At 41.7% G+C, this 24,167-nt stretch overlaps 2 protein-coding genes across 4 annotated transcripts; both read left to right on the top strand.

Annotated features, from left to right (window-relative positions):
* Positions 1-1,334: 1,334 nt before the first annotated feature.
* On the top strand, positions 1,335-14,086 carry TNFRSF4 (TNF receptor superfamily member 4). 2 transcript variants are annotated; one of them, XM_090123022.1, is made up of 9 exons: positions 1,335-1,684; positions 2,197-2,355; positions 4,091-4,213; positions 4,566-4,667; positions 5,060-5,126; positions 5,633-5,865; positions 6,201-6,326; positions 7,154-11,112; positions 13,979-14,086. In XM_090123022.1, the coding sequence occupies exons 2-8, from the start codon at positions 2,214-2,216 to the stop codon at positions 7,219-7,221; spliced, it is 861 nt and encodes a 286-aa protein (XP_089979148.1). In that variant the 5' UTR covers positions 1,335-1,684; positions 2,197-2,213; the 3' UTR covers positions 7,222-11,112; positions 13,979-14,086. The 2 variants fall into 2 exon arrangements, with proteins under 2 accessions (XP_089979148.1, XP_031469167.2); XM_031613307.2 differs by having other exon boundaries at positions 1,335-2,355.
* Positions 14,087-16,840: 2,754 nt separating this feature from the next.
* On the top strand, positions 16,841-23,298 carry TNFRSF18 (TNF receptor superfamily member 18). Of its 2 annotated transcripts, XR_004169767.2 has the most exons (7): positions 16,841-17,145; positions 18,422-18,553; positions 18,866-18,953; positions 19,431-19,519; positions 20,383-20,523; positions 20,793-21,067; positions 22,155-23,298. XR_004169767.2 is itself a non-coding variant. In XM_031613308.2 (6 exons), the coding sequence occupies exons 1-6, from the start codon at positions 16,971-16,973 to the stop codon at positions 20,942-20,944; spliced, it is 777 nt and encodes a 258-aa protein (XP_031469168.1). In that variant the 5' UTR covers positions 16,841-16,970; the 3' UTR covers positions 20,945-23,298. The 2 variants fall into 2 exon arrangements, 1 of the variants encoding a protein (XP_031469168.1); XM_031613308.2 differs by having other exon boundaries at positions 20,793-23,298.
* The last annotated feature ends 869 nt before the right edge of the window (positions 23,299-24,167 follow it).

Here is a 24,167-nt window from a genome sequence, read left to right as displayed (position 1 = left end):
GTGCACAGAGCAAGATCTATGATTCCTACTGAACTAAAATTGGTTGTTGAGACTGGTGTAGGTGCTTGTTTTTGTGCCAATTAGTGATGCTGATGAGCTCATGAACGTTAAGGTTGGGAGAAATATGTTCTTTGCTTTTGAATCACTTTTGACAGAGCAAAGTGCAGTCAGCACTTGAAGTCTTTTAATCAGTCTGTTTTTGGGTAATCCTTGTCAGTCTTGTGCAACACAAAGGTCATTCCCACTACTGTCTAAATAAGGTATTTTTACGCTGGTTTACTGTAAAACCCTCTTTCTGAAGGGTTCCCCGAAAAATCCAGTTAAGATGTTATATTTGATTAAATTTATTCTCTTAATATAATGTAAATATAAGTATTACCATCTTTCTCTTTCAGTATTCCCTACTTTTTATTTGGTTTGTTTTTGTCAAATGGCTTGTTTCAGAGTCTTTATATACATATATCATTTTGTATTTTTTCTTTGTGGTTTGGAAATGTTCTGGTTTTAGTTTTCTCAATGAATGGGAAGAATTGAAACCCATCAGAGGAGAATTTCATTTGTATTAAAGCATCCTTAACAAGAATGTGAGTGCTTCATTGCTGATGTAACATTTTAGGAGTTCTCAGTTTAAATGTAGGTAGCAGACTCTTAACCATACCTTGCTTCTGAATATCATGAGTTTGCATTTTCAGTTTCTTACTGGAAAAAAAAGCCTCAGTATTGCTGGGGGGAATAACTGAGTCATGAGGCGTAAAGCCACTGAAGTGGCACTGAGTGCAATACTGCATGAGAAGGAGATTTGGATAACTCATGCATGCAGATTGAGTGTGAAGGTGGTTAAGTTCAGCTGCTTTACTTTCCCTCTCGGCTCTGTTTCCTTTTGGACGGATTGGCTTTCAGGTGTGACTTCTTTTCCCCAGTGATTGTTTTCCAGAATGCTTGGAAAACAGGAGAAGTAGAAAACTACCCTTTTGCCTTAGTATTCTGTTTTCCCTGCCACGTTTAAACAGACTGACAGAAATTGAAGAAATGAAAAGCAGCATTCCAGCTAAAATAGGTCAAGGGTGCTGCAGTTCAGACCTTTCTGGTTCTGCGGACTAACTGGGAGTCCCAAGTATAAGTCTGTTCCAGTTAGATTTTTCATGTTTACGTGTAGATAGACAATAGGTCCCCTTTGGGCAGTCTAGATGTGTTTTTAACTGATGAAAATAAAATATCCGGTTACTGTGGAACGTCTTATTTATTTGGGCTTTATGTAAGAGTTGTTGAAGTCTCTTGGCATGGGAAGACTTTTAAATTTGGGTTCTGTAGGATTCTGGTAATGAACCTCGAAAATGAGAGCCATGAATTTCTTAGTGCGATCTCCTTATTCTCTACTACGTGTCCTTCTTTAGGTGAGAGGTGGATTGCAGTGTCTGTGCTGTGTAAAAATAGGCATCAAAGATAGCTGGTACGTAAATATTGCATCCTTTGCTTTCACAGAGCACACCTCTACCAGAAAAAAATTCCCTCCGTTGGAGCAAATGGTAAAAGTGACACCAGTCTCTATTTTTGAGTCAGGAGCACTGATGGCAGTGCAGGGTGTGTGACATTACAAGTCCAGATGAAAAAACTGTGCAAGTACATCTCACAGCTTGTGCTAGTTTGGAGGATGATATGGAGGTGACTTCCTAAGCAGCGAAAGGTACTAACAATGTTGGTTTTTATGCAGGAGTAAAAGTGATAGCTCTACTGTTACGTGACACTGAGGGGAGGGAATCTGTCTGTTACTTGCCTGTGAAGGAGTGAGTCTCTGCTGTTTCATTTTACCTGTGGCTCTGATATGTAATGGTTTTCTGGTGTTGCCTCTATTGCTTTAATTCTCTTTACAATAACAGAGAGCATCTCATCTGTTTCTCCAGATGTTGCAACTGTGCTCTAGCAGTTGGCAGAGATGTGTACTAGGCTAGAGGCACGCTCTTAAGACTAAGCTATAGCCTTCTTGTAATAGTACTTAGCTTGCTGTCTTTCTGCCTTTGAATACAGTTCTGAACTACAAATAATGGGCTTGCCAGGGGGTGGGAAGAAATGTGAGGGCGTGGAACATATACTGGGAATTTCCCAGCAGCTGACATAAGAATTTGTTCTGATTGCCAGTGGTTTGCAATCAGTTCCTCCAAGAGTTTGCTGGTGACAAAATAGAGTTTCCTTTCCTAGGACAGAAGGGTTACGTGATGGTGGCTGCAGGTTTTTACTTGCGTTTTTCTACTGTCTTGTTCTTGCTGTTGGTGGTCACTTTTACCCATTGCTTGGGTTCGAAATGCAAAGAACATGAATATCCCTTTGGTACAAAATGCTGCAAGGACTGTGCACCTGGTAAGTAACCTTCACTGTATGTTTATTGTACTTGTTTGATATGGTATCAATCAATTAATATCTTACAAATGGTAGAAAATATCTTGATGCAAATATTCAAATTAGGAAGTATAACATGGGGAAAAAAACTTGAGGATTCTTCATCATTTTAGGCAGACAGGTTATCTTGTAACTTACTGAATTTATGAACCTCTAGAGATACAACATTTCATTTCTGTGGCTCAGTTTCCCTCCTGTGTCAGTTTGGTGCATTTTCACTGTGGAAGTGTTATCTGAGAAAAGATGGTAGGAATTGTTACCTATTAAAAAGGATTTCAACCCAGAAATCTTGAATAATGGCAAAAAAAACCCCAAAACTTTAGGTTATTCTTTTGCTATAGATGTTTTAGAAGCTTTTTTTTTTTCTAGCAAGGCTTATTCTACTTACAGCTTGGTGTTTTTTAAGGAAAAAGGTAAACTATTAAACAAAAATTGAAGAACTATAAATGATAGGCACCCAACTTTCTGTTCTTGTTAGTCTGTGAGCAGATTCTACAAAGGTGCTTTCTCTTTTCATGACTGTCTACTACACAAAATCAATGTTCTGCAGTCTGTTGCAGTAGAAGTCGAACATGGTGTTGTCTTCAGATGCTAGTTGAAATAAGTTTGCGTTCAATATGAAACTTAAAACTTGAGACAGTCTCATTACTGCATTATTCCCAAAACTATGGAAACCTGAGTGTTTTTGGGCTCAGTTTAAGGGAACTTATGCTTGCATGCACATATAGAAGGTTGCTTATATCTCAATTATTTTGTTTCTCCTTGACCTACAAGATGGAGGATCAAAATGAAAGAAACAATCTGTGAGAATAAGGATTAGTTAAGGGTAGTATTTGACTTCAGCTGTACGATTCCTGGTCATTCAAGCTGATCACAGTTCCTGCAGCTTATGCTGTATGAAGAGAAGTTAGTGAGATAGAGGAATTTGATTCCTTCTCTAAATTTGGCCGTTAATCTGCTGTTTCATTTTGGGCAAGTGGTTTTGCTTTCTAACCTTGGCATCCAAGTGCATAAATCTGATCTTCTGTAATTGTGCTTGATATGATACTGATTAGTATCTGTGGGTGCAAGTGTTAGCTTGGTTATAAATGCAGTGTGAAATGCACCTATGCTCTTTGGAGTTGCAAGAAATGCCTGCCTTCCATCTTGTTCTGTCTCTGTGTATGAAGTGGAGCTAGTAATGTATTTGCTACTGATGCTAATACAGGTGAAACTTAAAATGCAGCCCCGTTCATTCATGTCTAATGGGCTTTAAGAATGCCAGCTTTGAGTTGAATTGCACGAAATATCCTACAAGGGAAGGCACAAAGCTACAGTATTACACAGATAACAGATGATACTATGATTAAAAATGCTTTTTTTTTTTTTACACTGGCTGGAAACTCCAATAGCTAAACCATATGAAGAAGTGGTTTGGAGAAATGATGCTTCAAATGCGCTGGGAGACTCATGTGGGCTCTCAAGTCTTTGCAAATTGCCAGGCCCCTACTAGCCTGTTTTCACTGCTTAATTTGTAGCTGATGCTATATAGAGCAACAGTTCTAGGGATTCTGGAATGTGTAAATCTGCTAAATATTTCAGCTAGAGTTGTAAGTGAAACTGTGACTTCCTGGACAGTTTGTTCTAGTGCATGATAAGAAAGAGGATTTCCTCCTTATAACAATCAGTTCTTCCTTCTATGTTGTCTGTATTTTAGGTGAAAGAATGAGAAGCCGCTGCACAGCAAAAACAGACACAGTTTGTGCCCCCTGTCAAGACAATTACTTTAGCACTGAGCACAATCACAGCTTCTGCAGGAGTTGTACAGTTTGTGACACTAGTAAGTCAGTTGTACTGGGGTCAGTTCTGGATATGAATTTGGGAGGGAGTTGATCTTCATATGCTTTCTCATCTCCTTGAGCTTCCCAAAGGCTGATGTCATATAGCCTGCCTCCTGAGAAGGCTAACTCCAAAAACTTCATGGGCTACCATTTCAGTAGCTGATGTCTCCTGGTTGATGTTGGTGGAGGAAAGCAGGCTTGTACTGTCTGAAAACTGATATTTCAAGCATTGCTGCCAAACTTTGTCCTCTGCAGTGTCTGCAGATTGTTTCTACACACAATTGGTAGGCCCTGAGTAGTGATTAATTGATGCTTTCAATTTCCCTTTCTCTTTTATTCTGCTGTTCGTAGAGAAGGGAAGCGTGGAAGTGAAGAAGTGTGAGAAGACCTCTGACAGAATTTGCAAGTGTATTCCTGGTTACATGCCAGATGTCAGATATACACTGGGAAGTGGTAAGTTAGGGGTGTATGAAACTGACTTCTTGGCTCCACTTCAGATGTGGCTATTTCTAGTACAAAAGCTGTCGTCATTTGTTTAATTGGAATCTGAAAGCAAGTATTACAGCAGGGCAGTTGTACAAACTGCTGCTCTGTAATTTGAGCTATCAGAAATTGTAATGTTCTGTCCATTAATATCTGTAATTAGCCCGTAGAAAAATCCTTGCAAGTTGCAGACTAAAATGAACCTCTGAGCATGTTGTGTTACTTCTGTCCCAGGGTAGATTACTGTTTCTGTAGGCTGTGGGTTTTGCTGGGTCCGTTCTAGAAGCTGTTAGCAGCTCTGTGGTAGTTACACTATACAGCTACATTGCTAACTGAACTCAAATTCTGCTTTTTTCTTTCAGTGTGCTTACTGTGTCCTGAAGGGTTTTATTCCCCAGGAGGAAATGAAAGCTGTCGGCCTTGGACCAAGTATGTATCGCTCATCCCAACACTTTCAGAACAATAGTTTGAGTTTTATTCTGTAGCAATTAATGCTCAAGTCATGATCTGTGCAATAAACCAGCAGTGGATGCAGTAAAACCATGTTGCTGATGACGTAGGAGTCTTGAGTGATCTACGCATTGTGCATCCATCCACCTTCTGCCCCTTCCTCTTTTCACATGGAGCAGCAATATATGCAGCCCCTTTTTAAAATCTAGAGATGTCTATAACAAAAAGTTCCCTTGCCAAATGCTGCTGTGCTTCATGGCAGTTAAGTGCACAGATGGTGAGTAAAGCAGAACTTCATTTTTTCCAGTAATAGCTTTTGATTAACTTAATTCTTATTTACATATCTGTAGAACCTAGAAAAGCTGCAGGCCAAGTTCGCATTGATAAAACAAAGTTCACGGTTTTTCATTCACTTGTTCCACGGAGGTGGCTTATAAAGTCATTACTGTAACTACTTGAAAAACTAATGTATTTTATGTTTCTAGCTGCAGTGCTATTGGGAAAAATACTCTTCGAGCAGGGACAAAATCAGATAATGCTGTTTGCAGCAATAATGTGACACGGCCAGCTACCTCTCAAAGTGCAACACCTACTTTGCATATTTCCACCAACTACTACAGGAATAATACATCGACTGCAGTGCCTTCACCCTCCAAACCCAGTGTGAACCCTTCTGTTGTTCGCCCGGATGCAAACAGCCCCACAGGCACTAACTGGGGTAAGGAGAGGGAATGACCAAGCCTAGTCACTCTGAGAGCTGACTGAGAATTTTCACTTGAAGCTGATTTCATCAGAAATTGGTCTTTCTCGGAACACTTATCTGTATTTTACAGTCTTTAAGAAAGGCCTGTACAGGGTTCCAGACTATCTGCTAGTTTTCTTGATATGTGGAACTTCTGGGCTTTGTGGTTCAGGGCTACTGTTGCTCTAGCTGATTGAGATATGAGATCTGAAGTTCCAGGTTCCTTGTTTCAAAGCTAGAAAGCTGTGGAAATTCCATTTAAAATCGTAAGTCTTTGTTAATATTGTTTTTCTTCTGTTTTGTTTTTCCAGGATCTTTATCGCTTATCCTGATTTGTCTGATATTGCTTATGGTGTCTGGAATATCCATTTTCATGTTGATTATCCAAGCAGCCAAAAGAGAGAACAAGAGGAGGCCTTGCAGGAACGACCATCAAAGTAAGTTGCTCTTTAGGGAGAAAAGTATATAGGAAAGAGAATAATCAGGGCCCTTTACTTGGACTTTGATCATTTCTATCATAATGAAGTCTACTTGGCTGAGTAGGACAGCGTCATCTGTGCTTAATGCCCACATTTAATCTTAGTCCTGATGTGCTGGAGGACATACAGCCTCAAGTTGGTGGTGTTAGAAAGCAGAAATTTGTTTGTCTGTTGCTATGCAGAAGGATTGAGTTTATAGTGTGCGAATGGAAATGGTGTGAAATTGTTCCTGTACAGCTTTTGATGTGAATCCTTGGAGCATTTACATCATTAACTGTTTGACTTGATTTGTGTTCTTTCTCTCTGATTTTTATCTCTTGTGTTCTGTCCCTGTAAAAAAAAAAAAAAAAAAAAAAAGCAAAAAACCCCACTGCCAACAGAAAGAAAAATCAGTTTGTGCATGGAATTCTATTCAGAGCAGTGAGGATCCAAAAGCAATTTTTTTTTTTTTTAAGGAGTAAATTATAGTTATTTTGCCTATATGAAAGTGAATTTTCTCCATGTGACTCTTGCAAACACGGGAATGGCTTGACTGAGAAGAACTGACCTCTATTTGTAATTAAATGGCAGTGTGCCTCTTACCTTGTGTTCTATTCATGAAGTAATGGTAAAATGTATTTTCCTTGTTTCCTACACTTGTTCTTTGCTAGGACAGACTGAAAGGACAACCACTGATCTAGATGTCACCTATAGGTGCCTATGCAACCACGAAACCAGGGAAGTCCATGACTTTCCTTTTCCTTCCCCTTCTGCTTTGCACAGTATTTCTGTTTTCTGTCTTTCAGAAAGGAGCTTTCGAATTCCTATCCAGGAAGAACAAGTTGACTCCAATTCCAGTCTCCTAAAAAACTGAATCCGCATCACTTTACTGCATCCTGCATTTCTGAGCCAGTAGATTGTAACAACCAGTGTGACAGAACTTTCAGTTGCTGTATGTGTGAATGGGTGTTAACTGTTCAATTGTACTTCAGTTCCTGTAGGTCTCACTGAGTGGCCCTTAGGCATCGTAGCTGTTCTTAGTGAGCTGTGATTCCTTTTCCTTAGATAGCTCCTACATGCAGCATCGCTGGTGCCAAGCCTCAGTTTATACAGTCCTTTGTGCATTTCTAACCAATTATATATGTAATGGAAGCCTGTTGTCTTTGGAAAGCAGGAAATCTTTATGAAGCAGTAAGCGATGATCACTGAGAAGATTGACAAACAGAAAATCAAAAGACCTGCTTTAATAACTAGACTTCTATCTCGTCCTGCAACTTTGAGATGCTAAGCAGAACACATCTCAGTGCAGCCCTTTTGGACTAACTCCCAATGGAGTTCTTTGCCTCTTAGGTGGAAAATCTCCACGAATGAACGTAACCAGCTTCTTTGGTGCTTCTGTATTTTTTTCCAGCTTTTTTCTTCTCACTCAAAATGAGTGGTATATGGCATCTGTGCCTCCAGAGGGAGTTGTCATAGCTGCTAATTCTGGTGGTGGTTTTTAAGTGACTTTTGATAAATGGCTATTTAGTGCCACTTCTTTCTTTTCTGCCTGTCTTCGAGGCAGACCTGTTGAGAAAATGTCGTGTTAAGTATTGAGCAGTATCACCGTAGACCAACAAATAGAATTATTAATGACTTCAAAATAGTTCAAGATCTCCAATTGTTCAGAACATCTACAGACATTCTCATGTGTATCAAAAGTAGAATCTGTGTAATTGCTGCCAGAAGGCAAAGGGAATGGTTTCTTCTTTTAGAATGTTATTAATGGAAACTGTAGTTCAAAATAGGGGGAAAGGCAGGATACAACTTGTCTGTGCTTTAGACTTTGGAAGTTGCTGTGAATAACTCGTGTTTTGTCTATAAACTCTGTGCAGTCAGCATACTTTTTGTTTCCTCTTTGTGGATGTTCTGTTGTGCTCAACGCCCTGGTGTGGCTGTCCCCAGCAAGGCTGTTTCAGTCAAGCTTCGACTTCTCTGCAGTAAAATAGTTTAAACTGCTTTTGTGGGATTTGATTGCTTGCTTCAAGGTAATGTGGATGCAGGGAGAAACCCAGGAGCAAGCTTGATTTGGGGAAAAACTTTTTATATCTTAGATTTAGTAGATGTACATGGACATGTAGAACTTCTGCTGGTGAATAATAACTTAGTGATAGTAACTCCCTAGATGTTCACTTCTTAAAAAGAAGAGCTAAATGTTTAACAGCATTGTGCATATGGATCTACAAGGGTTGCATTGTAGCAAAGGTGTCTGAAGATCACATAATAGTGGAGAGATGCATAAACCATGCTTTGGCTGCTTGTGTGGATGCTCACCTTGAATGTGCTGTCAGTGGAACCTCCATTCAGAACTGAAGAAATGTTCTTCATGTGGCTTGTGTGCAGTTGAAGCAGGCCTGGTTGTTTGCCTGCGTGCTGTATGAAATGAATTTTACTTCTGTTGTGTGTTTTTTTTTTCTTCACAAGTTAATCAGAATCTGTCTTGGAGAGAACACTTAGAAAGCACACTGAAAATGTAATGCCTGAGGAAAAAACTGACATGTTACTGTGGATAGCTTTTGTTGTAATTTAAATACTTCAGTGTAAAAGTTTAGGTGAACTTGAAATTTATATAATTCAGAGGTATTTTTCACATCAAATGCTCTTTAGTAGGTAACTTGTTAGATGTAATAGCTATTTTATACACACAGTATTAAAGCATATGCCAAAGTATGCAGAAGGAAATGTATTCAAGAATACAACTGTTGGTTGAGAATCATGTTTTTAAACATATGTTTTGTTATATGTTATACATATGGTATACTTACTGGCTTCCTATTTTGAGGTGCATATACAATGTATGTAAACATTTGTATTATATATGAAGTATAGTAGTGACTTTCAAATAAATTGTGGCAGTGGCTAGGTGCACACGTATGACTTGTATGTCTGTAGAATACATTGACTGAATCTGGGCTGGAGTGTAAGATGTGCATTGACTTTTCAATAGGTTTCTTACTGGGGCGTTTGATTACTGAACAAGATTCCTATGGTCCAGTTCTTTTGTTGAAGTCACCCTGGGGACCTTTGAGACTCTGCTGTTCATCCTGACCTGGAGTGATATCTTGTGATTTTACTAGCACCAATGAAAGGTGCTGTATTACCTGCTAATTAAGCTTGCTTAGGCCATGTTGTTGCACCAGCATAGCCACTGATTGCAGTGGGTACAGCCTGATCCCGTGGACCCTGACCTACACTAAAAATTACTGTGTAATTTAGATCTGATCACAGTGACCCTAAGCTGCAAGAATGGTTTTGGGATGTAGTTGCTTCAAGCATAATACAAAAAGCAGGATTGCCAAATGGTCAAACCTGTGGCATAGCAGGCTTTATTTCAGTATGCTGTTTTGCTTCTGGCTGTCTGGGTGAAGCAAGCAAGCTGGCTTGCTCTGTAAATCACAAGTGGTAGCAGTCTGGCCTGAGAGCTGCTGGGAAGTTGGAGATGAGGCTCAGCCCCTTCAAAAACTTAGAGCCCAAGTTCTGAATGTAGAAGTCATGGGGAGTGCACTGTGGTTTAGATACCATCATCTCACTGTGAACTGGATGATAAGGCGCAGTGAATGATGCTGAGAAAGGATTCCTGGGAACGCCCAAGCAGTTCACAGGAACGATACTTAGAGAGTTTGTAGGCTGCACTTGGGAGCCAATAGTTCATACCATGCTTTCAGCATAATTGAGCAAGGCACAAATGCCTAATGAACTCACTGTGACTTAATGGCAAAAATGCAGCCCACAGGAACAGAGGAGGAGTTGGTGGAGGTGCTGCAGTGGGACTGGAGAGGCTCTGTGGCATGGGTTTATTTGCAGCTGCTTCTGTGAATTTTACTTCTTTTCTGCCCTCTGGCTGAGCTGCATGGGAACGTGTTCAAGTGCACTAATTTCTTGTGTCCTCCTGTAACCCCTTGATCAGATTTCCTGGAAACTGGGGCCTAGATAAATTGTTTTATCTGGAGAACAACTTGCAGCCTTTCAGTACCCAAAGGGAGCCTATAAAAAGGAGGGGAGTCAACTCTTTGAAAGGGTAGATAACAGCAGGACGAGGGAAAGTGGTTTTAAGTTGAGCGTGGGAAGACTTAGGTTGGATGTCAGGGGGAAGTTCTTTACAGAGAGAGTGGTGAGGTGCTGGAACAGCTGCCCAGAGAGGCTGTGGATGCCCCGTCCATCCCTGGAGGTGTTCGAGGCCAGGTTGGATGGGGCCCTGGGCAGCCTGAGCTGGTATGAAATGTGGAGGTTGGTGGCCCTGCCTGTGGCAGGAGGTTTAGAGATTCATGATCCTTGAGGTCCCCTCCAATCCTGGCCATTTTGTGACTGTGTGTGATTCTGATGTCCTTGGAAGTGCACAGCCAAGCTAGGACAGCTGAGCACAACTTGCAGTTGCTCATCAGTGAGGAAAACTGAAGAGGAAATCCAGCATGTCAGGTGGCTGAAGGTTTTTATGCTGATAAAATATGAGCCCACCTGTTCTGGCTGTATTGCTGTAGGACTTCTGTATCCAACATAATAATATTTGAAAAATAGCATGTTAGGTCTTGTTGCTCTTCTGTCAAAATTCTGAATGGGTTTCTCATTCCAGAATGAAAACTGTGGAACAAGCAAGCTGTAAAACCCCCAGTTAATAATAGGTACTGAATCCTGAACACCTTGGTGCTGCTTTCTGCCCACATTTGCGTCATCTTACGTGCCAGAAGTGGAACTTTCCCTTCTCAAAGATAGGAGCCTGTGTCACAAAGTGAGTTCCTGTTTTTCAACTGTCAGACTTGCCCTTTTTTCAGAAATACAGGTGGAGTTTTGCTACTCCTCTATGCTGATAATGATAAGGCTATACTACTTTTCCCAGTATAGGTGTCAGTTCTTTCCTATAGACCTCTCTTTCTAATTGTTAGGATGCCAGTTAGCATCTTTAATTCTGCAAACTACGCTTTTAATGTGAACTGTTTGGCAGAGCGATTGGTAAAGTTACAGGATTTGTAAGGTAAATGCATTTTAATTGCCATAGAGCCCTGATTTGGGAAGACATTTAAGCAACCTGCAAAACTTTCTGCATGAATATTGTCACTAAAATTTGCCCAGTTGATTGTCCTAAGAACCACCTATAAGACAGACTACAGTGCCTATAATTTTGTATTTTGAAGTGAAGATAAAGCCAGTTTTTCCACTAATAATTCAACTGTGCACTATTCAGATGCACTAACCATGGCTTACAGGCCATGGGGCCAACATATTACATTTTTTTTGTTTGAAATTCTTCCCCTGCAGAGATGGGAATTCGGTCATGAGACTGCTACAGAAAACAGGAGGAAAAACAATCTTCCACTTTTGTCTATTTTATCTTTTCCTCCTAAAATATATGATGACTGCCCACTGTTGTGGCTACTGCCGATCCCTTCTATCATGCACTTTCTTGTCGTTATCACATTACCTTTGCCCTGGAAGCGTATCAAAAGAACTCAAGTTTTCCATGAGAGACTTCAGAAAGATCACATTTTCTGATAACTGTGCCTAGTGATGAGTGGGGGGGCAAAGGCACAGCTTGGTAACGTCAAGGAGTGTGAGTTTTCTGCCTCTGTCTGGTTTCATAAAGTTTCCATTTATGAAATGTCACAGTTAGATTACAGCCTGTGCTCCTACCTTTTCCAGGAGTTGCTGCATTGGTGGCTAGGCTGTAGGCAACTCAGAGAGGTGACTCATTTCATAGGCTAAAGCAGCGCTCTGCTGTGTGTGCAGCAGACTCCTTAGTGCTGTTCAAAGGTAGGATCCAGGAGTCTGGCTAATTTTTTCCAGGTGAAGAAAATTGAGCTTGCCTAGAAACCCACATGTGGCTTCATGTGAACCTCTTGTGCTGCTACAGGTCTGCAGGCCAGTAATGCTCCCCATGTGCCAAAAGAGGGCAGGCACTGAACAGGCACACTACAAGAACCCTAGGCTCTGAGAGCTGCCAGTACTGCAAGTTCTGCTTAGTCCAAAGTCTTGAGTCTGGGTTAAAGTTAATCCAGCAGAACTGCAAGGAGCATGTGACAGTTTTGTCTTCTAGTTTCCAACTGCAGCTGAGTTATTGTTCTGTAAGTTTTTTCTTCCCTGGTCTGTGGATGTTGTTGTATGTCATACGATATCCTGCTGAGCAAGAAAGGACTCAACAGATGAATGTCCTTGTGACACTGGGCTTACCATGTGCCTCATCTGCTTCTTTACATGTCTTGCAGCCCTTCAGAGCTGCTGCTCTGGCTCCCTGGCACAGCAAGTCATGCAACCACACGTGAGATGACCCTCCTGTAGCTGTCATGGCATAGTAAAGGGCTCTAGAATAAAGACTGGCAGATAGTTAGAGCCAAATCCTGTAAAACAGTGTGAATCCTCTAGCTAATGATGGAGTTATCTACCGTGGGGCAAAAGGAGCTGATAAGAGAGAGCTAACAAGGCAACATCTACCTTGATCTATTGTTAGTCATTCAAGAAATTACATAGATTTCATGTGAATAACCTCTTACTTGAAGAATTACATAGGTTGCTGTTTTGGTCAATGTCAGGAAACCTGACTTAGCATTGATAACACTGGGTAAAAACAGCATCAGTAAAGTTACTGAACTTTTAAGAAATAATTACATTTGAGAAGTAGTTACTTTTTGTTGTTGTTATCCCTGACCCCCAGCAAGCAAATTGGTAGATCCAGTGACTCCAAAGAAGAAATCCAACTTTCCCAGGACTCTTGATGCAATGTGGCTCTATGCTTAGAATTGAGGCTCGTTTCTTGAAGACAGTCATAAAATACTGACCCCTTCATTCAAGGCTGAGGAATCAGTCCGTTTGAGACCATTCAGCTTGAATTCCAGTATGGTTCCTTGCAGTGTCTCTTTGAAGGGACAATGGCAGCAGCAAACTCTGAACCCCAAGGTATTTCTGAGCATCTCAGCTGATAGCTTCATCTCTTTGCCTGTTCTTGACAGTGCTGTGCCAGCTATGCCTTTTTACTTCATGCAAAGGAGAAAGCATGGGATGAAATGTACTCAGGCAACCGTGAAGACCACGTTGCTTCTTATGACCTTGTAATTTTGAACACAGGTCATATGGATTGACAGAAACTGCAGGCCTATGCTTGTCTAGGTGTATGGGAACTGCTGAATCATGGCCTGAACCTCTGATTGATCACCTGAGGTGAGCAATGAGTCAGCCCTGGGAGCACAGGTGAAAGCAATTCACCTGTGCTGCAGGAAGGGGTGGAGCCTGGCTGCACCTCTCCTAGACCCATTTAAGAGCTGACTACCAGTGGGGAAGGATCTCTTTCTGGAGATCCCTCCTTTGGAGTTTTACAGTGAGCCTAGGACAAGGGTAAGCACTCTATCTATTCTCTTTTTTGTATAATAGCCTGCTTAGCCAAACTCTGTTGTTCATTTCATAAGTATAACATCTGTGTAGTCATTGATTATACACTAGGAAACTGCAGACTGTAAGAATGACTGATTGCCAAAATTTCTAGTTTTAGTCATACGTTGTCTAGTTAATTCTGTAGCTGCTTCTTAATAAAACCACCAAACTGAAGGTGAGGAGATAAGAACTACTGCTGATTTGATTAGTGAAGTGGACATTTGTTCTGTCAACAGTTGCGGATCTGGCTCAGGTAGCAGCATGAGGCCTGGCAGCATCAACATGTGTCACATGTGGGACTGAGCAAGAAAGGAGTCAGATGAAATGTCAGTACCTCAGAGACAGGTAAGATTAGCTTCAGAAAAACAGACAATTGAGTTGTCTGTAAAAGGTCACTGCTGACACTAGTGCTTTAGTTTTGATGTGGTTTTCTGACTGTAATGTTCCATCATCTGACAGTGCTTGTACCTAACTGTAGTAGTTCAGCAACAATGAAGATATGTGAAGACAACATGCTGCAGCACTCGGTGCTTTTGCACTTAATAATTTGACTAGATTGTAGGACTGTAGACTCTTATGACTCTCACTGTCTTCAGAGGATGAGGTAGAGGTCTGTGTGCTGCTGACTGCTGTTGAAGAGAGATTTATTACAAATCCATGAACCACACTGGAAAAGCGTAGTTACACTGTCCATTCTCTCTTGTTGGAAGCAGAAAGAGGTTAGTTCAGGTGACTTTGCCTGCAGTTTGGTAAGCTCCTAACATGCAGAGGTGGGGATGAGCATCTCCCCCTAGCACACAAACTAGGTGCAGGCAGTCTCTCTCTCTCTCAAAAAAAAAAAAAAAAGCTCCTAAAACAGCAGCAAAAGATAAATCAGGCCACAGGTCACATCCAACCTGATACATTGCTGAAAACTGAGAAGGCCTCTTACCACATCATCAAGCAAGGCTGATCTCCATCACCTCAGCTTCTAGGGACCGTGGAGGAGAAAAATGTAGAAAGCAATGAAAAAAATGCATCTCTTCTTTGGAAAACCATCTTTTTTTGAAGTTGTCAGCTCACTATTGAAGGTGAGTACTCTCTTACAATGAGTCTGGAGCTCCCAGTACAAGAAAGACAGGGAGCTGTTGGAGAGGGTCCAGAAGAGGGCCACAAAGATGATCAGGGGATCACCTCCCCTGTGAGGATAGGCTAAGGGAGCTGGGCTTGTTCAGCCTGGAGAAAAGAAGGCTGCGGGGTGACCTCATTGCAGCCTTTCAGTACCTAAAGGGGGCCTACAAACAGGAGGAGAATCAACTCTTTTGAAAGGGTGAGTGACAGCAGGACAAGGGGAAATGGTTTGAAGTTGAGGGAAGGGAGATTTAGGTTGGACATCGGGGGAAATTCTTTACAGAGAGAGTGGTGAGGTACTGGAACAGCTGCCCAGAGAGGCTGTGGATGCCTTGTCCATCCCTGGACGTGTTCAAGGCCAGGTTGGATGGGGCCCTGGGCAGCCTGGTCTAGCATTAGGTGGAATGGTTGGTGGCCCTGCGTGTGGCCGGGGGTTGGAGATTCACGATCCTTGAGGTCCCTCCAACCCTGGCAATTCTGTGCTTCTGTGATTCTGTGACTGCACCTTCTTTCCTAGCCAAGAGAAGCCCCCTGGCCACTACCTGTAGCTTTTCATGTGTTGCCTAATACTTGTGATGCTGTTTGAATGAGCTGGTGGCAGGAACCCTAACACAGGATTCCAGCACTTGGTAGCCAGCTGGGCAGCAGCAGGCTGAGTGTCTCTGGGTTTCCATGTAGCACGAGTGGTATGGGCTGTCAGTATTGTGAGGAGCAGTGCTGTGAGGGAAGAGGAGGGGATCTCCTGCATGGCTGACATACAAACTAGTAGGCTTGCAGTTTCAGAAGCACAACAGTTGGCCTTCTGAGGGTGTTTTCTGGGGAACCACTGGTTCTTGACATTTAGCCTGGCAGCAGCTAGATGGGATAAAAGCCTTTGGCAGAAAGGTTCTACCTAGAAGGATCTTTTGCATGCCAAATTTATCTGATTGCTTCCAGCTCGAGGCTGGAACACAGGTAGATAGATGACTGAATAGATCAAGGACCAAGTGAAGCATGTGCTGCTTTACCACTCCTTGAGATCTATGGATGAATCTTCAGGAAGAAAGCAAAGAACGCAGCAAAGGAGCAACAGTAGTATCTGTGTGGGAAACTTATTTAGGCATCATTGGCTTGTATTAAAATAAAGAAACAATATAGCAAGGCCTCTGAAGAGCAAGTCAAATGCCAAGGTATGGTATTTTCCACTGAAACTCAACTCTCATTCTCCTTTGCCTTGACCTATGTGTCATCATATGCTGTGTGGAAAATGATCTGTTCCGAGCTCTTTGTGTCTGAATTCTTCTGTTCAGTTGAGAACAAGATTGGATTTTAAATATTGTCTTCACTATGCACATAAATGTAACCACAAAAAAGCAAGCTATCTAAACATGAAGCAGTGTTGGAAGTGTGTGTCTGTGTTTGTATAAGACGAGACAGTGTGAAATCTAAATCCAGCAGCAAGTCATGATTACAGGTGATGTCTGTACCTATGTGTAATTTTGGTATGACTTTGTTGAGGAGCTGTTTTCTGCTACTTGCATCCCAGGAAAGTGAGGACAGAGGATCTGCACGGGTCCCTGCAACTACTCTCAGTTATGGCATCAGGGCTGATCTTGGAGCAGTATTATTTCCTCTTGGTTCCATGGTGTCTGTATGGAGTTTCATCAGCCATGAAAATAAGAGTCTGCTGAACCAGTGTGAAGAACTTGATAACAACGGACAGAATCAGGAAAATATATGGATGTATGGCCTTACTGTACGCTGCATATCCGATAGCTAAATCCTTGAGTGTTCCTGAATTCTCTAGGAACCATAAGCCAGAACTAAATAGTCTGAAGTTCACACCGCGCTTTAATTTGCATTAATTATCAATTGTATATCAACTTGCAAAATTCACTGAAAATTGAATTATGTGCTTCTGTATCTTACTCCTATCCTTATTCAAGTCACTGGCACATGATTGCTTAGCCCTCTAAGCATCTGATGGTGCAAAGCAAAAGCATTTCCCCGCCCAGGAAGAGCAAGCACACTACAAAAAGCGCGGTATCTTCCTATAGTCTCAGGTGGAGGAGAATTTTTGCAGGGGAAGTCCTGATAGAAACCCACCCTCACTTGTTTTGGGGCTGTAGAGTTTGAAACATGACTGTACGGAGAAGAAAAGTACGTCTCCTCAATACTCGAGCTTGCTTGCTGCTGGCAATGTACCTGTGGCACTGGGCACAACAGACTCTGGCAACGTCGTGCCCTGATGGTGAGCTGAGAGCAATTGCTAAAGATGTAAAGAAATGCTGCCCCAAATGCTTCTCCAACACAGGTAAGGGAATGATACGTTTGTCTTCTTTCAGGTGTGTATGTGTTTTGAGTAACTATGTATTCAAAACAAAACCATGAGGATTTCCTTCCTGCCCCACTAAATTCAAAATGTCCTTTAGCTTCAGAGTGGATGTGTATTGAAGATTTATGTGCCTGTGCTTCTTGCTCTGTAGTAGGAAATGGACTGGAGGAGGCAGCGTGTTCATTATCACAGTGACAAGTAGGACACTGGACCTGGTGGTGACTGTGGAGGAGATGGTGCCTGAATGAGCTTCTAGCAGCAAAGTCTTCAGTTCCTTACTGAGACTTCTTCAGATCAGCAAAGGGATGCAGAAAATTAGTGTGAATATAGTGAAGGAGAGGATCCCTTCTGCTTTATGGGCAGCCTTTGCTCAGTAGCTGGAGAATTGCTCGTTCCATGTGGACAGAAAGGCTGCTCCATCTCATGTAGCACTTGCCAGACGTGCTATCAAGACCACAGGGTATTTCTACTCCACTGAGATCAAATGATATAGGGTGCAGTAGGAGAGCCATTGCTTGGTGGGGTCTGCTCCAGAATCCGCCACTAGTAATACACAGAGAGAAGCATCCTGAAGCTGTTTCTTTTTTTGTTTTGTCTGCCTTCATTACGTTATCAAAACCAATAAGACGAGGCTAGAGGTGAGCAGAGGAAACCGTAGGCAGTTCCTGGTAGACCTGTACATTCCATCACCAATCTCAGGAAATAATCTTCGCAACTTGCTGTGGGTTTTTGAACCGTTTCCCTTGTTGTTTTTTTTTTCTTTAGGGTCACAAAGCCTTTGAGTTGAATAGTATTTTCCTTTAACTGGTCTCCCACTGTTGAAAGAACTGCTTGATAGAACTGTTTGCTGATGGGATCAGTAGATGCAATTTCTCCTTTGCTTTCATGAACCCAGGAGCCTCACAATTAGAGATGACATTTGCAGGGAGAAAGCAAGATTCGCAGTAGAATTCTTCTGGAAACAGAGAATAGGAAGCACGTTGGTTTTATGGCTCAGATTTAGACTCCCTTCTTCCAGCAGAGTGTAGAAAATCACAGCTGCTGTTAGAAAAGGGAACTTGATCTTCATTGGCCGAGGGTCTTTTGAGCATCTCTGCTCTAATGATGTTGAGCTTGGCTGAGAAGAGCTCTGGCAGCATTCTGAGAGCTGACTGGATGGGTTATTAACGTGTTTCATGTGTTAGCCAGTCAGATGAATGGTGAAATGCATGTCAGTTACAAAGGCAACTCTAAATTCTCTCTTTCTTCTTTACAGGGGACAACAGCCCATGTGAAGAAGCAAAGGATGCAGACTGCAAGTGTCCTCAGGGATTCAGTTGTGCTGACAGGTCCTGTAGCTCCTGCAAGAAAACTGAATGTCCAGAGGGCAAGGAGCTGATTAGGCTAGGTAATAAAGAAACACAAATGTCTCTAAAAGGCAAAGCTTAATATAAGTATCTTGCTGAGCTGCAGTTCCATTCATGTATTTTAATCCACTTTTGGGAATGCTCGTGATATAAAGGAGAGAAATGGTGTTTATATCATGGCCTTAATGACTAAAATCCCTGTGTGTCCAAAGATGCAAAACTGGCAAGAGCTGCTTGTACATCTCTTCTGGAGTGTGATTCATAAAGCAGAAAGACTCATCTAAGGTGTTGTACCTCAGTGTCTTTCGTTAAAGGCACTGACCACTAATAATTCATGTTCTCTTTTCTTATAGGTATCATTTACTATACATATTCATGTAAACCATGTGAGACAGGAACCTATTCTAATGGTAAGAACAGCTGGTGCCAAAGCTGGACTGAGTAAGTATTGATATTTTTGTTCCATGGTGATATACATGACATATGTCAAATACTAATATTTAGATTGGTAAATTGAATCAGAGAGGAGGTCACCAGTGAGATTAAATGATTGAGCTTTTTAAATTCAGCAGTACAAATTTATATTCTGGCTTTTTAGCCAATCTCAAAGCAAACCTTAAAGTAAGCTGCTATGTATTAAGCCTGCTTTTAAGTCCAGCACAAACTGATGCAAAATTATGCCAAACATGGGCAACAGTTGTACCAAAAACTAAAAGAAATATGCATGTAGACAATCTTGATCTGGTGTTATCTTCTTATGGGGCAGCCATAATTTTACCTTCAGTGCTATGAAAAAGAAACAAAGGAAATGAGCTATGGAAAGAGCAGTGGGAAGAAAGAAAGGAATCCAAAGAAAAAGCCTGGGGAGGAAAGAAAGAAAGGGCAGCATTCTAAACATGACTCTCTTTCTTCTTCTAGTTGTGAAAGTTCTGGCCTTCTAACAATCAAGCAAGGCAACAGCACACACAATTCGTTATGTGGCTACCTGGTTAAATATTTGGACCGAGGTATCAGCTCACAATGCTTTGTTTCTTTGAGCCTCCTCTTTCTTTCTACATCTGCATCTTGACCTCCTGTGTAGGTACTACCCAGAGCTTGCTATCATGCTAGCTTGCTTAGCTTGCTTTGAAAATGTCTGTTGTGTTTTTACCAGTATTAATACAGGTTAGAATTGTTGACCCAGGCAACCAGCAATTGTCCTGAGAGCGCAGCTAGGAAACTCTCAATTTTCCACTGAATCTCTGCTGCTACTTAGTTAGATTTTTCTCAGAAGACAGTAGTTTAGTGGGTCATTCACTTCCTTTACAAGTATTTGTTCAGTCCACAACACTCAGAACTGAAACTGTGTGTCTCTTCGTAGATCAAACGGCACAGGAATGACTGTTTGGAAGTTTTGCAGGTACTGAACATCAGAGAAAGCTTCTGTGTCTACCTTTCCCTTACCCCTAGAGGGACCTTTCAGATCCCCGGGCCCTTCATTCAGAGGAACTATTAGTACTGCTGAGAGAAACTGCTGAAAGGTGCTACTTTTAATTTCTGTAGGGCTGACAGAAGTGTGAAAATTTGTCTTACTGTACTGCTTTTCAAGAAAGCATTGAAGGTGAATCCCCCTAAAGAGCAAAAATCAAAACAGTAGATAGAGCAAGTGATAGTGCTGCTTTTTGCATTAATGCTTTTTACTGCAGATAGTGATCCACTGCACCTTTGCCTGGAAGCACTCAGTTTTATTGCAAACTGCACTGCTTTTATCCCAGGCAAATAAATTTCCACAGAAAGAGGAAGTTAACCTTGAAATTTCCTTGGAAGCACTGTCTTTCCTTTGACATCTGGGCATGCGTTTTCTTATTCTGTATTGTATGTTTAATGGCAGACAGTGTTACAAATGATCCTCGGTACACCGCTATGCTGGCCATCCTGTCAGCAGTGGGTCTGTTTGTTCTCATCTTGCTGACCTTCTTCCTACATCTCTGCATATGGTCGCTGAAGAAAGAAAAACATCCCACAGCTGACAGTAAGTGTGCTTTGTGGGCCTCCCTGTGGTTTTTCAGTGGAGAACAGTGTGTGCTCCAGATTCAGAAGGGAGTAAGTTGAATAAATAGAGTAAATGCTGATTTTCTGTATGATTTTTGGACTAGTTACTTGGTTTCACTAAGATGCAGTGCCTCAGCTGTATCTTTCCCCCCCTACTCAGAGTGGGTCTTTGCTGGAAAAGGTAACGGGGCGACTGCGCTGTATGAAGACCTCTTGCATGTGCAGTGTTCTTGCTTCTTCTCACTGCAGATTTGGAACGTAACTTCTCTAAGCTGCCGTTGGCTCCACAGCCATCCCACCACAAAGAAGAGACTTACAGCTGCCAGTACCCAGAAGAAGAACATGGAGACAAAATACTGGAAGAGAAACCTTACTACTTCCAACCTCCGAGTCTCCACTGAGAACAGATAAACTGCAATGTGCTGTGAGAACGAGGAGCTGAGCTCAGCTGTAAACCAAACAGGAGGGAGGGACTGGGTGCATAAGCATCACTATGTACATAGAAATAAGGAATGGGTTTGGGGGTAAGTTTTCATAGAATCCTAGAATGGCTTGGGTTGGAAGAGACCTGAGAGATCATCTAGTCCTACAGTGGGCAGGGTTGCCAACCACTAAATCAGGCACTGGGTCAGGCTGCCTAGAGCCCCATCCAACCTAGCCTGGAACACTCCAGGGATGGGACCTTCTGTGCTGCAAGCACACACTGCTGATTCATATCCAGCTTTTCACCCACTAGACTCCTCAAGTCCTTTTCTGCTGTTCTCATTGAATTCTTCTCTCAGTCTGTACACGTAGCTGGGATTGCCCCGACCCAAGTGCAGCACTTTGCACTTGACCTTGTTGAACTTCATTAAGTTCTCATGGGCTCACTTGCCAAACCTGTCCAGGTCCCTCTGGATGGCATTCTTTCCTTCTGCCGTATCAACTGCACCGCTCAGTTTGGTGCTGTCTGCAAACTTGCTGAGAGTGAGCTCGATCCAGCTGTTTATGTTACTGATAAAGATGTTGAAGATCTCTGGTCCCAGGATAGACCCCTGGGGGACACCACTCATTTCCAGCCTTCACTTAGACATAAAGTCACTGCCACAACGCTCTGGCTGCAACCATTCAACCAATTCCTTATCCATTGTATAGTCTACCCTTCAGATCTGTCTCTCTCCAATTTAGAGATAAGGATGTGGTGTGGGACCGTATTTTGCTTTGATTCTTCTTAACAAACCTAGCATTTAGAAACAAAGAACCTGGTAAGTCAGGCTGACGTTCTGTTCAGCTGCATTGCTTTGTACAGTTTATCTGAGCTGTGGGTTTTGATGTTTGGGGTTTTTTTAATTTTTTTTTGTTGATGCTTTTTTTAATGTTGCTTGGAACCAAGGATCCTTTTTGTCATTATTATTCCACTTTGCATGTTCTGCACGCTCTTGTGTGGTGCTCCCATAGAATGACAGGTACCTAAAAGACCGATGTTCCACCATCAGTCCCTCCAGGGCTACAGGACATACAGTATTAATCATAGCCCCCTCCTTGTTAGGCAGCAAAGGGCCATTAATTTTAATCCATGGACCACTCTCCAGGTGCAACAGAAGTAACTTTTATCCCTGTTCTCCCCTGTAGCTCAGCAACCTTTGGTACCTGGAATAATGAATTAAATAGAAGAGGATTGTGATAGACTCCAGTGAGAATCATGCTGTTTAGAGAAAGACAAGACTTAATATACTCTGGAGAAAGCTGCTTGGAGTAGGCTCATGGCTAAGGCAAATCTGGACCAAAAGGAGTTTGAATCAGCCTTCAAGTTTCTAAATATCTCATATTGCACCCCTTATGAGGTATTGTCTCCATGGTGTGGGTTGCACAATCTCTTGAAAAGAGGGTCCTGAAAAGTGGAATATTTCCTTCCTAACCTAGTCATGTGCTCCAAAGCTGTTTATTTCCAGTTGGTCTTTCTTGAAGCCTTCTTCAAAGGAGGAGCTTCTTGGCAAGCTTGAATAGACCTAAAGGATTAATTTCATGATTTATGGACGTTCTTTTGTTGCTGAACATTTCCTCAGCGATTATATCAAGAGGAGTTATCTTGTTGCTGTTACTTGTTGTTGTGCACTATAAAATCTTACAACTGGGTGAAACAGTTGTAGGGGAAAATGAAGTGCAAAGCATTATCCTTATCCAGTGTAATACATTCCTTCATAGCTCCTGTTTTAATCTTCTGTCTTCCCTGTTATTCCATATAGGACTGCTGATGTCCTTTTACCTTAGCTTTTCTATCTCATAAAATGGGAAGAGTGAGAGTTCTTAAAAGCATATTGTGAAACTTAATTAGTACTTCCAGTGTATTTTTGCCTTCTTTGATCCTTCTGCTGTTAATTTATGCATTGTTGATAATTTTTCCCATGGGTATTGCCATGTAAAATTCATTTGAAAAGTGTTTTCTTCCATTGCATTGAGAAACATGCAGATTTTTAACTGTGGTGAACTGGAGATTGATAAAAGGTGCCAAGCATTGGACTGGATGAAACAGGACTTAGTTTGATGTGTGAGTTTTAGACTTAGTTTGAAGTGTAAGATTGACTCTGACTTATAAGCAGATTTAATATACTCCGAAGTCTGAACTCTTGCTGATCAAGGTTCTTCTTACTGCTCTTGTGCTGGCCATGTTTACTCTCTGCTCTGTATGGAACCATCATTTTTTAATATAGCGTGTTTTTCAATCAGTTCTTGGGTTATGACCCTTTGTAAAAGTAAAATAAATGCAACAATTGAATTAAGTGTGTATTTGATATAATTAAGCAAACTGGAAAGAAAAGGTTTTAATCTTGAGGTCATTTCAGAGTTCCTGAGAGTAATTCAGTTTTCCAACTCACTTCTGTCTTGCGGAATTTTGGCTATTTCAGTAATGTACCCCCAAACTCCTCTGTCATATTTCTGATTGGTGAACTTGTGTGTTTTCTCCTTTTTGAGTAAGTGGCTTAACATTTCCTGACTGGTGGATAAGCTGGAATTTCAGCTACCAGCAAGCAAAGTAACAGGAAACTCTGCTGGGCACTTATTCTGTTGCTGACAATGGCAGAGAAACGGCAACATTTTGGGCAAAACAAATGACGGAAGATGCTATCTGGAGGAAGAAAGACTCAAGCATCTAGATGAAGTCCCTGCCTGTGGCAACATATTGGGTAAATTGTGGTGAGGAGTGGAAGGCTTCCTGGGCTGTGGGTGTTGAACAGCCAACAATTACTGCCAGTTAATACTGAAACATGATGAACAGAGCCATAATATCCACGGGAAATTTGCACAGTGGCCCCTCAGATTTCTATATGCCTACCTTGAAGAGCAGTTCTACTTCATACTTACCTAACCACCTGCCTCCATGGCTGGTAATTGATGGAAAAAGCAACCGATTTCCTGACTTCTTAGAGCTCAAATTAAAAGGGAAAAACCCAAAGTGTGAATCATTTAAGCCTTGGAGCATTCCAGTAAAGGAGCTGTACTTTGCATCAAAGAAAATGAAAGCTATCAGCTCAGAAAGAGTGAGCTTGTGAGAAATCACTGTTTCAGTTTCCATTCAGAAAGAACCATAGGTTTATTTTATCGGTGCTCACTTGCAGCATTTTGGGAACGTTTGGGTTGAACTGT

The sequence above is a fragment of the Phasianus colchicus genome, chromosome 22 (assembly GCF_987193195.1).
Source record: "Phasianus colchicus chromosome 22, bPhaCol1.hap1.1, whole genome shotgun sequence".
Taxonomy (NCBI): domain Eukaryota; kingdom Metazoa; phylum Chordata; class Aves; order Galliformes; family Phasianidae; genus Phasianus; species Phasianus colchicus.
Note: the sequence above shows the minus strand (reverse complement) of the source record. Positions and strands in the feature narration are given on the sequence as shown.

Bases quoted from the DNA above. Each gene is read 5' to 3' on its own strand.
- TNFRSF4 (XM_090123022.1), top strand. From the start codon at position 2,214: ATGGTGGCTGCAGGTTTTTACTTGCGTTTTTCTACTGTCTTGTTCTTG. The intron at 2,356-4,090 runs GTAAGTAACCTT...TCTGTATTTTAG, and splicing joins CTGCAAGGACTGTGCACCTG to GTGAAAGAATGAGAAGCCGC. The intron at 4,668-5,059 runs GTAAGTTAGGGG...TTTTTCTTTCAG, and splicing joins CAGATATACACTGGGAAGTG to TGTGCTTACTGTGTCCTGAA.
- TNFRSF18 (XM_031613308.2), top strand. From the start codon at position 16,971: ATGACTGTACGGAGAAGAAAAGTACGTCTCCTCAATACTCGAGCTTGC. The intron at 18,554-18,865 runs GTAATAAAGAAA...CTTTTCTTATAG, and splicing joins CAAGGAGCTGATTAGGCTAG to GTATCATTTACTATACATAT. The intron at 18,954-19,430 runs GTAAGTATTGAT...TTCTTCTTCTAG, and splicing joins TGGTGCCAAAGCTGGACTGA to TTGTGAAAGTTCTGGCCTTC.